The sequence below is a fragment of the Dysidea avara genome, chromosome 7 (assembly GCF_963678975.1).
Source record: "Dysidea avara chromosome 7, odDysAvar1.4, whole genome shotgun sequence".
Taxonomy (NCBI): Eukaryota; Metazoa; Porifera; class Demospongiae; order Dictyoceratida; family Dysideidae; genus Dysidea; species Dysidea avara.
Window position 1 is genome coordinate 7,099,268 of NC_089278.1, and position 16,842 is coordinate 7,116,109.

Here is a 16,842-nt window from a genome sequence, read left to right on the forward strand (position 1 = left end):
TAATAGACTAATGTGTTTAGTTAACAGTTCTTTCATCAGGAGTATATCACAAGGGAGATGTGGTATTAAGCATAGGTAGAATCATCAATATCAAAACCCAGCACTACATGGTTACAGGAATGTTTACACTGGTTAATTTTGTGGTGCGCCACATATAGCAACAAAGGAAATGTGTATCTGTGATCAAGAATTTAATTTAGATTGTAATTAGATGGTCAGACTATCTTTGTCAACTAGAGATGAACTGGCTTTTGGTAAAAAGCGAGGGGTAGCCAATGCCTTGGGACTCTTGTATGCTATGTGAGAAATCCAATCAGAAATACACAAATACATTAGAAACCAAATCCTAAATCCAAAATCATGTAAAAATAATGGAGAAAGTGAGTTTAACAAAGTAGACAATGATCGATCATGAATAACTAGAACAAGATGTAGATCAACAACTGTACAGGTAGTTACTAGTTAGCAATCTCACTAAATGCTTTTTAAAATACATAAAGATTGGGAGTCTTGTACACACCATTTGGGTGCTTTGCGTGGGCGTTGGATACCCCTCTGGTACACCATTTCGGTGTTTTGCGTGGGCGTTGGCTACCCCTTGGGAAAAATAAAATACAGAAGATGAACCCTGCACAGCTACGTGGGCTTCTTTTTACAAAGCATACACTCACCTTATTTGCACATTGCCCAATCGTCATCATGGACGCTTCCACCTCCCACCATGCACTAAAGTAATAGAAACAAACATCATTAAATAATATAAGCATTAATATTATTATAGCATAACACAGCAGCACAATATTACAGCATGATAAACAAACCAAAGTATTTATACAGAAAACTATGTCATAGACATTTAATCGTGCGGCATTGCATACCGGTATCGAAGTGGAACAAAAGAGCTTTTTGGTAGAGCTCAAGAAGGTTCACAGTGTGTGTGTGTGTGTGTGTGTGTGTGTGTGTGTGTGTGTGTGTGTGTGTGTGTGTGTGTGTGTGTGTGTGTGTGTGTGTGTGTGTGTGTGTGTGTGTGTGTGTGTGTGTGTGTGTGTGTGTGTGTGTGTGTGTGTGTGTGTGTGTGTGTGTGTGTGTGTGTGTGTGTGTGTGTGTGTGTGTGTGTGTGTGTGTGTGTGTGTGTGTGTGTGTGTGTGTGTGTGTGTGTGTGTGTGTGTGTGTGTGTGTGTGTGTGTGTGTGTGTGTGTGTGTGTGTGTGTGTGTGTGTGTGTGTGTGTGTGTGTGTGTGTGTGTGTGTGTGTGTGTGTGTGTGTGTGTGTGTGTGTGTGTGTGTGTGTGTGTGTGTGTGTGTGTGTGTGTGTGTGTGTGTGTGTGTGTGTGTGTGTGTGTGTGTGTGTGTGTGTGTGTGTGTGTGTGTGTGTGTGTGTGTGTGTGTGTGTGTGTGTGTGTGTGTGTGTGTGTGTGTGTGTGTGTGTGTGTGTGTGTGTGTGTGTGTGTGTGTGTGTGTGTGTGTGTGTGTGTGTGTGTGTGTGTGTGTGTGTGTGTGTGTGTGTGTGTGTGTGTGTGTGTGTGTGTGTGTGTGTGTGTGTGTGTGTGTGTGTGTGTGTGTGTGTGTGTGTGTGTGTGTGTGTGTGTGTGTGTGTGTGTGTGTGTGTGTGTGTGTGTGTGTGTGTGTGTGTGTGTGTGTGTGTGTGTGTGTGTGTGTGTGTGTGTGTGTGTGTGTGTGTGTGTGTGTGTGTGTGTGTGTGTGTGTGTGACACCAGATGGAAAGGACATGTGTGCAAGTCTTTTAAATGCTTGATTTGTTAAATATTACCTAGGTGTGATCCATGCGCAATACCACAGTGTACATATAGCAGTCCAGTTTCCACATGGAACTTATAGATCAGGGTGTTATAATCACTCAAAAAATTCAAACCACAAAATGGTTACAAAAAACACACAGGTACATCCCTACTTTGAATGAGACACAACAGCATGAAACTACAGCAATTCTTACAAAACTGAAACTAAGTTGTATTACATCAAGGTGCATGTGATTTGATGTAATTACAATTGATAATGTGCGTGCATTATTACAAGTCATTAGCTACATCTCCTCCTTTAATTGACGGAGCAATTATAATTAAATAGTAAATAATTCTGATGCCTTTTATAGGTTTGGTATACAACTACATCTTGGATTACGATGTGGCATAAGGGAGGGAAGTTATTGGGTGTTCCCTAGATGATCCAAATGGCTCAGTGATAGTGGTTTCTTGATGTCATATATGGTCTTGATGTCTCCTCCATACAATGTCCCCATCTAACAAGCAAATTTTAATGACAATGCATGGGCCACTCATGATTGGATGTAATTACAATTAATAATAATAATGTACGTGCATTATTATACAAGTCACTATACTCTAGGTTTCTGATAAAGCATGCAGTGATCACCACAGGAGCATGGACAAATTGCAGTATTATCAATGCCAGCCAGTTTACCCTACTTTCAGCCAAGATGTTTTTAATGAACTATACATACTCAGCAGTCAGTGCTAGTTATATCCAAAAATTTAATGCTACATGATGGTGACAGACCTCACTGGCTAACTGTCAGTAACCTGACCAGGAATTACATATGTTTATGTTATATAGCATGTAGCTAGCTCTCATGTTTGAGCTCAAATGGCTTGTTTGCAACAGACAGAGAGTCCGGTCCATCCATATTCTAAATTTTGTAGATGTGCATGCATACGTGAGAATCTTGATGACTGTGGCATATAAATTCGCCTCGTATAAATTACTAGCATTACTTGTTCCATTGCTTTGTGCCTTGGTTGACAACCTGGATCTTTATGACCAGCCGTGGGAATTTATTGAAATGTCTTCAAAATCAGCACCATATAGTTTTCATTGTTTCCTAGTAAAGGAAACTTTTATAAGAAGAGGGCATTTAAAGTCTGACAGCAAAATAGTGTAATTCTATATTCCAAGGCAACCAGATATCAGTGATCTGGTGAAAAGTGGCACCCTCGGTGGTAGCTACTATGTCAGCAAAGATGCTTGGAACAGATATATGTTCCTTGGTCAGTAGCTATTGCTTACAAATTCAGGTTGTGCTTCAAATCATTATCTACAGGGCCGCCCACAGGTGGGGGAGGGGGGGGGGGCAACTGGGGCATTTTTCCCCGGGCCCCAGCCTGAAAGGGGCCCCAGGAGGCCCCATGAAGGACCCCTGAATACCTGTTTAAAAGATCGATATACTCTAATAGAGCAGTCAGATCTAAATACTTAATAGAGCAGTCACAGTATTCTTCAGAGGAGCAGTGTAGCAAGCTTATAGATAAGGAGATATGGTTGGTGATGGGTAGTTATTATCATTGCCAGCAGGTTGTGACCTTTTTTTTTTTTTTTTTTTTTTTTTTTGGTCTTCACCTTACAACTTGGGTCAAGGGCCCCACTTTAACTCTTTGCCCTGGGCCCCTTAATTTCTCTGGGCGGCCCTGATTATCTATACACATGCTTGATTATTTGGTTGTATGAAAAACGTTCAAGCTGCTACGTACAGACTGATATATTGTTGAGTAGTCACTATTTTCAATCATTTGATTTGTTCTATCACCTAAAAAGGGCTAGCATGCATGCTCGACACTATATTAGGTAAACGTTTGCTGCTGCCAGGTAGCTATACTAAGGGCATTAGCTAGCAAGATTGCTGTCGTCTCTGATAAGCTTCACCCCTGAACTGTTGCTATCGAGGTTGCTATTTACTGTAAGCTATACAGTTATTGTAGTTAATAAAATGGCTTTGCAGGGCTATGGTTATAGCTAGACTGATACGTACGCCCAGCGGCACGAGAGTGACCAGACCAATGCGAAGCTACAATCATCCGAGCACGACAGAGCTGGCAAAATGTTCGTGGGCTGGCACACAGGCTATTTCTAGTCTGGTCCGTAAAATAAACTTGAACGTATTAAACACTTGGCTTGCTAAACAGGAACTTCCGGTCCGGCGGTCCGGTCCGGTCCGGTCCGGTCCGTAAAATAGACATTCCCTGAATAGAATTACATGTTGAAATTCTGATCTGTCACAATTTCGGGGAGAAAAATCCAGTACATTGTACATCTTGTAATCAAAATCAAACTCTTCCTCTTCAAGATCCTTCCCAATTAGTTCAGTACCATGATGACTCGCGAGTGTACAGTCTCCTGTGCCAGAGGCCATGACCTTTGTCTGTCAAATACTACACCCCACAAAACCGTCTGGCATGCATATGTGGGCTAGATTTTATTATACAGAATATTTCTACATATTATTATATTATTTTACATAAATAAACAACCCCCCCTAGTCTCGCGTGGCCAGACCCTTTCCGCGCAGCCGCTCGGAAATTATAAGATTTCAAATCGATAAGCGGCTGCGCGGAAAGGGTCTGGCGCCACGCGAGACCCCCCCCCCCCCCCCCCCCCCCAAAAAAAAAACAACTACAACAACAAAACGAAAAAACATCATAGTGCAGCCACTCTTGTATATTTATGCAACTATCCTACATATAGCTAGCTCCCAATGCCGGTTAGTTAGCTGGATGCTAGATTATGAATGTTCTTTTTTTTTTGGTTTGTTTATTCATGTGTAATATAGCCCACATATGCATGCCAGACGGTTTGTGTGGGGTGTAGTGTTTGTCAAAGGTCACGGCCTCTGACACAGGAGACTGTACACTCGCGAGTCGTCATGGTATTGAACTAAGAGAGGATCTCGAAAGGAAGAGTTTGGTTTTGATTACGAGATGTACAATGAATTCCACACTATGGATGTTTCTCTCCGAAATTGTGACAGATAAGGATTTCTCGGGAAATTCTACACAACAAGAGTCTACTCACTGCAAGTAAGTGGATGTGTCAGTTTGTTTTAAAGTTTCGTTTGTCTGTATAGCTATATTCGAATTAATTAATGCACGTGATCATGACTGCATGACTCAACTAAGCCTTCGTTTCCAAATTAATGGCTCACTAGAAAGCAGTGGTAAAATTCTAAAGCAGATACGGGACTAGCTACGGGACTGCTTAAATTACCAATTTGTGATCAAAAGTTGGCTGACAATATTAAAAGTAGTTTGCCAAGGGTTTTTAGTTCTCTTTTAAAAAGATATGTATTGGAAGAACCACATTGCTTTCTAGTGAGCTATTAATTCGGAAACGAAGGTTTTAGCTATACTCAGAAATAGAGGTGTACCGATAATCGGATCGGCTACAATATCGGCCACCGATATTGCATTTTTTTACCAATATTGGTATCGGTATACAGAACAGCAGGAGGACCGATATCGCTACCGATATTTATACAGTAGCAATAGTTTGTACATAAACGGATTATGCTTTGGTTTTCTACGTTATTCATGTGGCTCATTAGTGCCAGTGGCTTATTGTTCACTCTGCAACAAGTGCTACGCTACGAGAAGCCATATATATATATATATATACACACGATTCTAGTGTTTGTTGCTGCAAAGCCTATCACAGTCTTTACAAATGAAGCAGTTATAGAGTACCTTTGTAATAAAAGAAGGGTCAGAGTAACCAAGGAAACTTGCTGTACAAGCCATTAGAATTTGCAGTAATACAGAAATATCCGTGTTAGGCTTCATGGGAGTGTACATAAAAACGTTTGTGGGTGCCTAATTGTCTGTATTGCACAATAGAAACCCCAGCAGTGTACCACCACAGGCAGAGTATAGCAATGAATACATGCACATGTTGTTGTAGGATAGGTAAATGTACACTTAAAATATTAATGCAAATATCGGATCAACTATCGGTTATCGGCTCCTTTGGTTGCATCAATATCGGATATTGGTACATGCCAAAAACCCATATCGGTACACCTCTACTCAGAAATAGCTAAATGGTTTATTAGCTACTCGATATATTTACTACACATAGGTATGTAGTGGTATATATTATGTAGAGTAGAGGATGGTATTACAGGACAAGAGGTAATATGGGTCACAGCTTAAAACAAGTTGAGTGGGCAGGGGCAGCTCCAGGGGGGTTTCCGAGGCTTCCGGAAACCGGTCACGTTCAGATCGAGATATTCTAATAGAACAGTCAATCACTATAATAAAGCAGTCACAGTATTCAGAACAGCAGTGTAGCAAGCTATGTAGCTATAAGTAAGGGTTGTTATGTACTTTATCAGTGGTATTAATATAGTTAGTGGAGGGCTGTTATTATTATTTTTTGGTCTTCACCAAAAATCCTGGAGCTACCTATGGTGGGTTAAATCCTGCAGATTTAGGAGTAAAGAGATAGTACCTATTCAGATCATCACAGATAGTGATTATAAGTCAACCAAAAATCTATAATTAGGGGATGATATAGCTCCTTAAATTTGCTATATCATATGGACCTTATCCGCAATGACGTCACAGCCATAAAATGGCGGCGATAGTTGTGGGACTTTCGTAAAATTTGTATGGACGACTATGGGAAGAAAATTTTTTAACGTTCATATCTCAGCCAAGAAAGAAGATATTGAGTTCTTACCCTCAGGTATGGCTATAAGACGTTACAATAAATACGTAGAAGCGATTTTCGGGTGGTTTTCAAACTGACGCTAGATTGTTATTCGTTCAGGTACCTTATAACCATACCTGCAGGTTAGAGTTCGATATCTTCTATCTTGGCTGAGATATCATTATTTAAAAATTTTCCTCCAATAGTCGCCCGTACAAATTTTATGAAAGTCCCACAACTATCGCGGCCATTTTTACGTGTCTGACGTCATTGCGGATAAGGCATACTGTCAATGATTCTCTTTGTACCACTCACTATGTACACTGTTAAGGAGTAACCATTACTCCCCTAGAGGAGTTCCCAGTGTAGGGAGGATTTAGCACCCCTGAATTTTAGTGGAGAGTAAGTACCACTCTGTAAAAGAGTAACAGCAACCCTTTGATAATGTTCATGTAGAGAGTTATAATTATTCTGGGTGAGTTACGTATTGAAATCATCTACACTTTGGTCGTCTGGCCCATCATGGCTTACAAGAGACACCCTTTGGCCAAGATGGCGGTCCTCACCAGACATTCAACTTCATGCTGCTGTAATCACTGCTGAAGAATTTACTCCATCTTAGCCTACTACTGAACCATTGGGACTACACTGTATCATTGATCTGAAGAAGTTCAGCAGTCTTGGTAAGCTTGTTGTCACCACTGCTTACGTCCTCCGTTTCATAGCAAACTGTAAACCTGGTGAAACCAAGCAAACAGGAGCACTTACACCGCAAAAAATGTATCATGCCAAGATGAAATGGGTAAAGAGCTGTCAACTTCAAGTGTATGGAAAAGAAGTATCCAGTCTCATGTCCACCTCCCAAAGAAGCAAATGCTGCGGCGGTTACGCCTTTTCCTTGATGATGATGGATTTATCCATTGTGGATTGAGGAAGGATTCATAATGCACTACTGAATCAACTTACCAAGTTTCCATACCTATTACCACCTAAACACCACCTCATCGTACTCAGTACTCACATCAAACTGTATCACGCTGGTGTCAATAGCACAGTTACTGCTATCAGGCAAGAGTATTGGATCCCCACAGCAAGACAATATTTTAAGGGCTTACTGCATTGCTGTACCATATGTAAAAGACATCAGAGAAGCCATACATGGTACCAGATCCAGCACCTCTTCTGCAATCCAGAACAAAAGATTTACTCCCATTTACAGTATCTGGAGTAGACTGGGGGCACTCTGTGTTCAACAAGACAGGGATGACGTGAAAGTTTGTATCTGTTTATTTACATGTGCCACAACCAGAGCTATACACCTGGAAGTAGTCACCGATCTGTCAACTGAAACATTTTTACTTGCTTTTTGCAGATTTACCAGTAGCAAGGATTTTTACTTGCTTTTCACAGATTTACCAGTAGCAAGGCAAATTGTTATCTCCAACAATGCATCCATTTAGTCGTCTGCGGAGGAATAAAATGATGTTCAATTCAATAGATCTAGCAAACACTTTGAGTAAACAAGGAATACTGGAAATTCATATCAAAGAGGGCTCCCTGGTATGGGGGGTTCTGGGAGAGGTTGATCGGGCTAACCAAGAGCTGTCTTAAGAAATCCTTGGGAAGAGCACATACTAATCTCCTAACCCTACAAACTCTAGTGGTAGAAATTGAAGCCATTCTAAATGACCAACCGCTCACCTATGTCTCAAGTGATGCCCGGGACCCAGATCCATTAACACCAGCTGATTTGCTTTATGGAAGATGTATCACCTCTCTACCCTAAATTGACAGATCCTACTATTGTAGATGAAGCACGGATCTGGAAGAGAGCTAAGAAGCAAGCTTTGATCATAGAACACTTTCGTTTCAGATGGAAGCACGAATGTCTGACGTCACTAAGAGAATTCCATAAAACTTCTGGCAATAACCAACAGAAAATCAAGACAGGTGACATTGTGCTAATACATAATGATAAACCCCATGTGGACTGGAGATTAGCTGTCATTGAAGAGTTGATACCTGGTGGTGATGGACTAATTCGTGCAGCAAACACACGCACCTCAACTGGTAAAACAAACATACCAATCACTAAGTTATATCCACTAGAAGTCAACGCTAATCTGGATACTACTGTACCTAATACAGAATCTGATGATCCTACTTCTAGCAGCAAGAGGTGTACTACCAACTCCTCCACTTTACCTGATAACGAATCGTCCTCAGAGAGATGCAGCCAGAAGGGAAAGAATACGAGTTTCAGAATGGACCAAAATTCTATGCACCCCCCAACCCCCCTGGAGGATGTTGAGATGAACTAGAAACATTTATTATTAGTAGTAGTAATTGTAGAATACGTAATGTAAGTTATTTATAGATTGTAATCACATGATTATGCCACGCTTGTACATGTGATCAATAAGAGTTGTAGTGTGACATTTGTATCATCTTCCTCCTGAGTAATGCTATGCGTATCGAGGGGAACCAGTGTTCTTATCGTGACATTCCCTCACAGGTTTATCTTCTTGCTGTGATGGTAGCCAGCGTAGCATGAGATATGACCGCATGGCTGATAACCAAGTGGAGTAGCTACTAGCTAGCTGGTAATGGGAACTCTGCAAGTTAATGTCTTACCATACTTGAGAGTTCCCCATGAGTTGCTGTTACTCTGCTAGTAATCCAAACTCCCCTTGTGGAGTAAAATGTTTTACTCCCTAGAGTAGTGGTAACTCCCCACTTTTAACAGTGTAGTTAGATGTGAAGTACACATATGAAGTCAACTAATCTGTTGTGACTGTCTACAGTGTCCCTGCTACCCTTGACATATGAACTTTACCATAATCAATTATGAAATAGTCAACTTTCAAGCACAGTTGTCTCATAATACCCCTATATGTCTCATAATGTACACACCTACAGTGTTCCAGAAAAATGATCACAGTCATCACACAGACCACCACATGGTAGGAAAAACTTTGAAATTCAGTTTATGGGTACACTTTTCCTCACTAGTAGTGTGAAATACCAGCTTTAAGTAATAGCAATGCTATATAGTAAAGTGTCTAAAATTACCACCACTACTGTATGGCTATGCATAATGCTTTGGTACAGAATAAGGTGTAGCTATAATTTTTTTGTGTGCTTGCTTCTACTAGCTATAAAGAATATTTAGGTAACCATCTGGGCTTACAAGCTTGTATGTGTATTGAGAGTTAGTTTATGGTTTGTTGAATTTGTAGGATGCTTTGTGGTGAATACCCATATTGTGCGGCAAGTGCATAGTTATCTCAATTTAGTAGAAAGATTGCTTGCATGGGTAAACAACTGAAGCGGAGGTGTCACAACAATATAACAGTGCCCAAGGTGGAGCTGAGGTTTCAATTTTGTTGTAAATGCCAACTTTTGTATACTTCTGAGTTGGCAACACAACCAAATTGTTGTATAGGCCACTATTTAATGATTTTCTGTTCTTCATCAGTGCCCGCTGTATTCTTTCCCCTTTATTATAAGATTTAACTATTATTTCACATAATATTGAGGATGTACGGTTCAGCTCTCAAGATTGCTGCACTCAGATTGGTGCAGTAATGAAGTTTACAAGTGAGAAGTCAATCCTTGAGTGTAACTGGTCACATGACGAAGGACGATTATTTGTAGCTGCATCTAAAGAGGATAGTTGCCAAACTATAGCTATGTCGAGTTAGCAAATTGTCTGTTATGTACAGAGAGTATCAGGCCCTGGAGAGTATAGAGGTATGAAAATAGCTATATTGTGGCTAGTACTAGGGATAATGGTAATGACCCACCTGCCTGCACTCTACATTTGGATTTTCCAATGAAAAACACCAAATGGTGGCCATAGCGAAAATTGCTAACCCATAAAATATATATTAATGAATACTAGCAAATTAGAAGTGACGTACATGCCGAAACTAAGATCATTACCCTGTTGAGAAAATTGATAAACCCTCAATTTATATAATTAAAGGAATTTCATTGCGAGAATTAATATTTGTTGCAACAAGTGATGATAAAAATTTCTTTTGTCAAATAATTTTTGCCTCCATACCCCTAATATTAATCCCATCACAATTAATATTCATTATACACAATAACTATCACATACACTTTATGGTGCCAAACTTTATAACAAGGAAACTTTGAAGATGATGGCTAAACAAAAATTTTGTAATGAATAATTTGTAAAAATTTGCCTTGTTGCTGGCAGTTAAATTTTAACTATAGTAGTTAATTTGTTGTAGCTATACAACGATACGTAGGTTTGATAATGCCAGAATATATTCTTACATAATCACACCTCTGTTTCAGCACAAAGACTTATCTATTAGAGATTATAAGCATCTGTGCTGCCACATAAGACTAGACTAAAAGCCAACTCATTTGCCAAAGGGGATAGGTTTTGCACATGATTTGTTTACTGTAAGAGTGACTATGTCTGGAAATATCTGGAAATTTGGACTTTCAGAAGACAATGCTACTTGCATAGATTTCAGACTGGCTACTTCAAAATAAAATTAGAAAAAATGCATACTGCTATCCAAAAATTGCAATTTTTTGCTATGCTCTATAAGGTAAACTCTTTGTGTAAATTATATCCACACAAAAACAGCCAAAAATGGTGTGGCCTTACTAAGCCTGGGTGAAAAAAGTTGTGAATCAAAGGTGGTGGCCAAGAAATGGCTGTAATGCTAATAAATTTTAACAATGCACACAGTCATTATTAAAATTCATTAACATCATTGCACACCTTTAATTTCACAACTTTTTTCACCTAGAGTTTTTAAGGTCGCACCACATTTTCACAACTTGGCTGTTTTTGTGTGGATTTCACTTCTTTTTGTACTTTATAAGGCCAGCCTATTTGAGGCTTGTTTTTACTCACATTTCTTCTTTTCTATGCAGACACAATGATGATTATTGAAGACAGACTTATAAATATATTGTATTGCATGATTTGCTTAAATCTTTGGTAATATTATTGTAATACTGTAATAGAGTGCACATTTTTGAGGACTTCTAACATACTAGAGCAATCTAGTACTTTGAAATTACAAATCTTTATTTATAAGCAGATTTAAACTAGAAATTTTCATTTATAAAGACACATGTGACTATATGTGCAAAATGTACAGTACAAACTGGCAAGGAAAGTGCAAAAATAAACCAGAACATGATATAAAAATGAACACATAACTGCTTTATAACTTTGTAGTTGTAACTCTATTGCTATTCCAACTATCGAAATGCACTGCTCAGCTTATGTACACACCAATTTTCAACCATATTTGGTTTACCCTGTAGCCGTGACCAGAAGTTAGATCTATTTTACGTGAATAAACACTCATAACTCCTTGGGTATTGATCAGATTCACAGCAAACTTGGTACGTGAATTAACCTTTATACACTCTTACATTTTTGCCAGAGATCGAGGCAATCGAATTACATGTTTACGTTTTATAGAAATTTTTGCAAAGCATGCAAAAAGAAATTGAAGCCTCAAACTTTTTTACCCAGGCATTTGAAGGCCACACCTTTTCTGTTTTTGTATGGATCAAGACACATGGGAGTGTGTCATGTGGCCAAAAAGCCAGCATGCCACACCATGATCAAGACACATGGTAGTGTGTTATGCGGCCAAGAAAGCCAGCGTGCCACACCACAGGAAGAAAAAACAGCTTTTTCACGCATGCATGCTCCATGACCCCTTTTCCAAAGCACACCATTTTTGCATTCCAGGTAGGGTAAGCCACACAGCAAATTTGATTAAATTCACAACAGCCATTTGCGAGATATGGGCATTCAAAGTTTCAATTTAATTTCTTCGTTTTTTCTTCTTATGCTGTACAGGGGCTATGGTGGTGGCCAATGAAGGCAGAAAATACAACAGTATTATATTTATTTGACCATCTGTTACTTACTGTAATACTCTAATAGAGTGCACATTTTTTAAGGACTTCTAATAGAACACACACACATACACACACACACACACACACACACACACACACACACACACACACACACACACACACACAAAATGTTCTAGAAGAACAATACAGATTGATAATTATACTCAATTGTTTTATGAAAGTAAATGAGCTGAGTAGCTGACATTAGTGGTTCAATGTGGAAGGGTTTCAGGGTAGGTGTGGAGGTGCCTGGTTCGAAATCTGGACAATTATTTCAGATATTTTTGCTCCTTAGGACTAGAGTATTTTGACCCCTGCAATTCTAACATGGTTGGTGTAACTCTGTAGCCATCACTGCAATTTCTTCTAAGCCTCAAAAGGCTATGATGATTCTATATACACAGACTGATTTTCAAGTTATTTCCATAAGTGAATTACTTTGCAGGTGTGACAAAATATTATGCTCTACTACACTTGTACACTCCTTATTGTTGTTTGCTTGGTGTGCTGCAGAACCAATAATCAACTTACCAACAATGTCCTTGATATTATAGAGAGAGCAAGCTTTAGGTTTACAATCTGAGACACAAGCAACCATCCTGGACACTTAGCTAAACTATACAAAATCATTACACAACTTTATAGTTTTTTCTGCTATATATTTTTTTATAGTTTTTTCTTTTTGTATGTGCTATGTTTATGTGACCAAATTGCATTGTCAAGCTTGTTGCTCTATGTGCTATCACATTCCATGTAGCATTACTACATACAGTGGTAAGGAATCTGTGCTTTGAAGTGTAGCTGCCTTGTATTTGTTGTCAAGGAGTAGTTGATGCCACAAGTTACTAATTTTACAATTACATCTCAATTCATTAATTAGTATCCCATTAGGGGCCTGCTAAAGGCTGATAGCCTCATAGAATCAGAAACTTCACCCTTAAAACTTGAGTTGTAGAATTAAGACCAATAAAAATACTTTATATGATTAGTTGTATCCCCCATATCACAGAAGAGTGGACGAGGGGTGTGTGTTAATCTCAATATTGGCCAGATGATAGTAAGTATATACAAAATGCTCTAGGGGCTAGGAGTTGCTTTGACTTCTTATTTGTGTACGTGTGCTGTTTGTTGTTACTGTAGGGATGCCTTCACTGAATCTCATTTAGTAGCCTTCTTCATTGTACTATATGTCTATTCAGTAAGTTATCATTATACTTGTAATGATCTATTACCAGATAAAACAGATTGTTGTGTTAATACTCTACTGTGTTATTCAAAAGAGAAGTAAACTGAGCCCAGATTGCTGTTATGGACACTGTGGACTACCAATGTAAGTACAGTGTAATCATAGTATTGTCAGTGTGTCAACTGCTTTATTATAGACCAATAAATTTGATCAGTGAGACTAAAGATCGCTGGGTGTATTGTGCAGCTTTTGGTATGCTGGCCAACTGGTTTTTCCAATTGACGATTGGTACTGGGTATTCAAGCACTGCAAGCAGTTTTTCTGATGCAGTTTATTCAGGTTTGTGTACTTACTGAGATGGATGTAGGTATCAGCCGCCTAAGCATTGGAAATAAATTTGATTTCTCTATTAGAAGTTTAATAATAAGCTAAAGTTTTGTACTTTGGATTGTAATGACACCCTATAATCTGATAATATGATTGTAATTACTTTTTGTTTACACCTATAATTTTGTGGTGTGTGCGTGCGTGTGTGTGTGCGTACGTGTAAGGCTGTGTGTCACCTTTCTTTAGCTAGTAAACTCCTGTTCACTATGTTGAGCCTTCCCCTGAACTTTTTTGCTCTCATTGCATCAATACACGGTCCACTACAACCACTGTCTCATCTGATTGGGCTGATATATTCAGCTGTATTGTAAGACACGATGGTGTGGTGTACTGTGTGACTGTTATTTTCATTACTGTAGTTTTACTACCTATATGAAACCATGTGCAATTTGCATTCATTATGCACACGAGGAGCCACGAGGAATAGAAGTGAGTGTTGCTGATCATCATTAATTTTACTGTTACGTATTAATTTGTCCCATGCAGTTTTTAGAAACAGATACTGCATCATGGATTGTTAGTTGTGTTCCACTGCTAATATGTAATGGAATTGTGTTAGTCTACTTTGTTGTCAGAGGTGTTCACGCTTTGGTACTCCGCTTGCAAAAGAAGGTACAGTGTGTACACCGTACCATGATAGACTGGTGATATTGGTATACTATAGCCACCACCAAAACAACACTCCATAGATCACTATATTGGATATGTTAAAAATTTAGTAAACAAGTTAGTACTATACAAACATGAAGTGTAATATATACTTTACTGATTGTGATAGTCCTCAAACTGACCTGAGACAGTCTAACCAGACAGCAAAACAGTGGTTGTACACTTGGGATCCTTGTGAGAAATATGTAGTATGCATTGATTTTATCATTCTGTTTTAGACTTCAAGTATTCAGTTCTACTGTTATCAGTTTTTGTGGTTATATTTGTCAGCCTGTTGGTGGTAGGTAGATTAATTTCAATACATTATGTGGATCATAGCTGATTCCTTATTAGTTTTCAGTTCAAACTGCCTTTTTATCATTAAGTGCTGTATATGAACTGAAGGAGTTTTTGATCATAGATGTTGAGATCAAGTGGACTGATGTTTTAGAGACTATCTACAAAGTGTTGTGTAAGTGTCGTAGTGTTGTGTAATTGTCCTGGTGTTATATGATGACTTGTGAAGTAACTGTTGTGAATATGCATAGCGGTACTTGTGTTTGCAATACCACTGATTAGTTTTGTTATGGTGGTCATACCTTTGGTATTTTCACTGGCCACTTTTCGGTAAGTGTTAGTTTAAAAATTATGGTATATGTATATATATATATTACTGTATGTTTGTAGTCGTCACTGTAAGCAACTGTGGCATGGGGATAGAAGCTTCATCCCAGGATCCAGAAAGTCACCAACTAGGCTATTGGTAAAAACTCATGTGTGACTTTGGTATGCTCACATTTGTCTACAACAGACCAATGCAGCATTGTTGTTTGGACGACAAATAGCAATGGCAGTCTGGGGTGGGTATATACAACAACTTGTTGATGCTGTTAATTGTTTTGGTCCACTTCTCCAGCATGGATATTCTATGCAATAATTCTATTCATCCTTCTAACAATGCTGGCAATGTTGATCATAGGAATGGTGTTTAGTGATACGATCTCGAATTATGTTGCCCATACCATCACCTTCATATTGTAAGATGTTGTCATCTTACTGTAGTACTTTGGTGTTGTCTTTGTGTAGATGTACATTTGGGTCTGGTGTGTTGATCTACTACTGCCAAGTGTTGCTTGTTTACTTTGTGTTCGCTGATAAATCTGTACTTGTGGATAACAGGTTTGTGAGATAGTTGATGAAATGTAACGGCTTTCATCTGAAGTTGTTTTAGACGTTTGTTTCATCTCTACACATTCTTTTTTCTGTTCTACAACACTGTGTCTGGACTTATGACAACGATTCGTCGTATCATTACCTCCTTTCTTCTGACATTGTTCCTTCTACCTCGTTTAGACCGTCCACTAGTGATTGCTGGTTGGGAGTGGCTGGATAAAGGTAACAAAGAACTCTATGACTATCTGTACAGAACTCTGTTAATGTATAATAATTGTTTCTAAATAGGTTACGCGTCCTACTTGTCTTATGTACAAGTGGAAGCTTCATATACTAACCCAGTAATGAATGTGTTTGTTCATTTGGTGATGGCACAAATTGAAGGGAAATCTTCAAGTAGCAGTCAATCATCCTGTAAGATCATTTATTGTCCATCCATGTGCCATCCCATTGTTGCAGCCCATCCTGGTGTTACCAATTCATCTGCTGCCGGCGGTACTGCCCCATTGTTGGCAGCTGATGAGCTAATAGATGTCAATGACATGGCAAGGAGGAGGTGGTATTTGGCATACACTCTGCTACGAAACCCTCAACTGATTGAGTTAAGGAGGGGACCCACCACTGAATATCTATCAGCTGGAGGTAGTAGTGTTAATAATAAGAATGTGGATCTAAAGCTGACCAGTGGAATATCACTGACAGAAGACTATCAAGTGTAACTGCTAGAGAGGTGGCTTATAGAACATACTATGCATACATCGATACTTTTTACTAGCAAAACTATAGTTATAAATGCTGCAGGCTTTTAGTTGTATCATACACTATAAATAGCATGGTTACTAAATATTTAGAGCATGATGTATTGTAGCTACATTGGTGTAATGTCTAATCAGATCACTGCGTAGCAAAGTCGTGTCTAAACTGACTATTGTAATAATCTCTAAAATTAATGTGTTATTTGTGTATAAACTGACCTGCCTAATCCAGCCACCTGCTTACTAAAGTCAGGAAATTAGGCAACCAGAAATACACAGGCTTCACTGCATGTACATGATCCTAGTTAA

The 16,842-nt window shown here is 38.9% G+C and overlaps 1 protein-coding gene across 1 annotated transcript; it reads left to right on the forward strand.

The window, feature by feature from the left end:
- Positions 1 to 4,551: 4,551 nt before the first annotated feature.
- On the forward strand, positions 4,552 to 16,622 carry LOC136262467 (stimulated by retinoic acid gene 6 protein-like). The gene is made up of 19 exons (XM_066056744.1): positions 4,552 to 4,826; positions 13,525 to 13,582; positions 13,629 to 13,714; positions 13,767 to 13,909; positions 14,144 to 14,264; positions 14,317 to 14,386; positions 14,444 to 14,569; positions 14,622 to 14,683; positions 14,736 to 14,800; positions 14,845 to 14,906; positions 14,960 to 15,077; positions 15,154 to 15,232; positions 15,293 to 15,368; positions 15,417 to 15,465; positions 15,522 to 15,642; positions 15,692 to 15,784; positions 15,837 to 16,000; positions 16,067 to 16,192; positions 16,238 to 16,622. The coding sequence occupies exons 1-19, from the start codon at positions 4,735 to 4,737 to the stop codon at positions 16,495 to 16,497; spliced, it is 1,971 nt and encodes a 656-aa protein (XP_065912816.1). The 5' UTR covers positions 4,552 to 4,734; the 3' UTR covers positions 16,498 to 16,622.
- Positions 16,623 to 16,842: the final 220 nt, after the last annotated feature.

What these genes read in the sequence shown, in the direction of transcription:
- LOC136262467 (XM_066056744.1), top strand. Translation starts at nt 4,735, where the DNA reads ATGAATTCCACACTATGGATGTTTCTCTCCGAAATTGTGACAGATAAG. An exon ending in GTTGTACACTTGGGATCCTT is followed by an intron (nt 14,801 to 14,844) that starts GTGAGAAATATG and finishes ATTCTGTTTTAG; the next exon opens with ACTTCAAGTATTCAGTTCTA. An exon ending in AAGTAGCAGTCAATCATCCT is followed by an intron (nt 16,193 to 16,237) that starts GTAAGATCATTT and finishes CCATTGTTGCAG; the next exon opens with CCCATCCTGGTGTTACCAAT.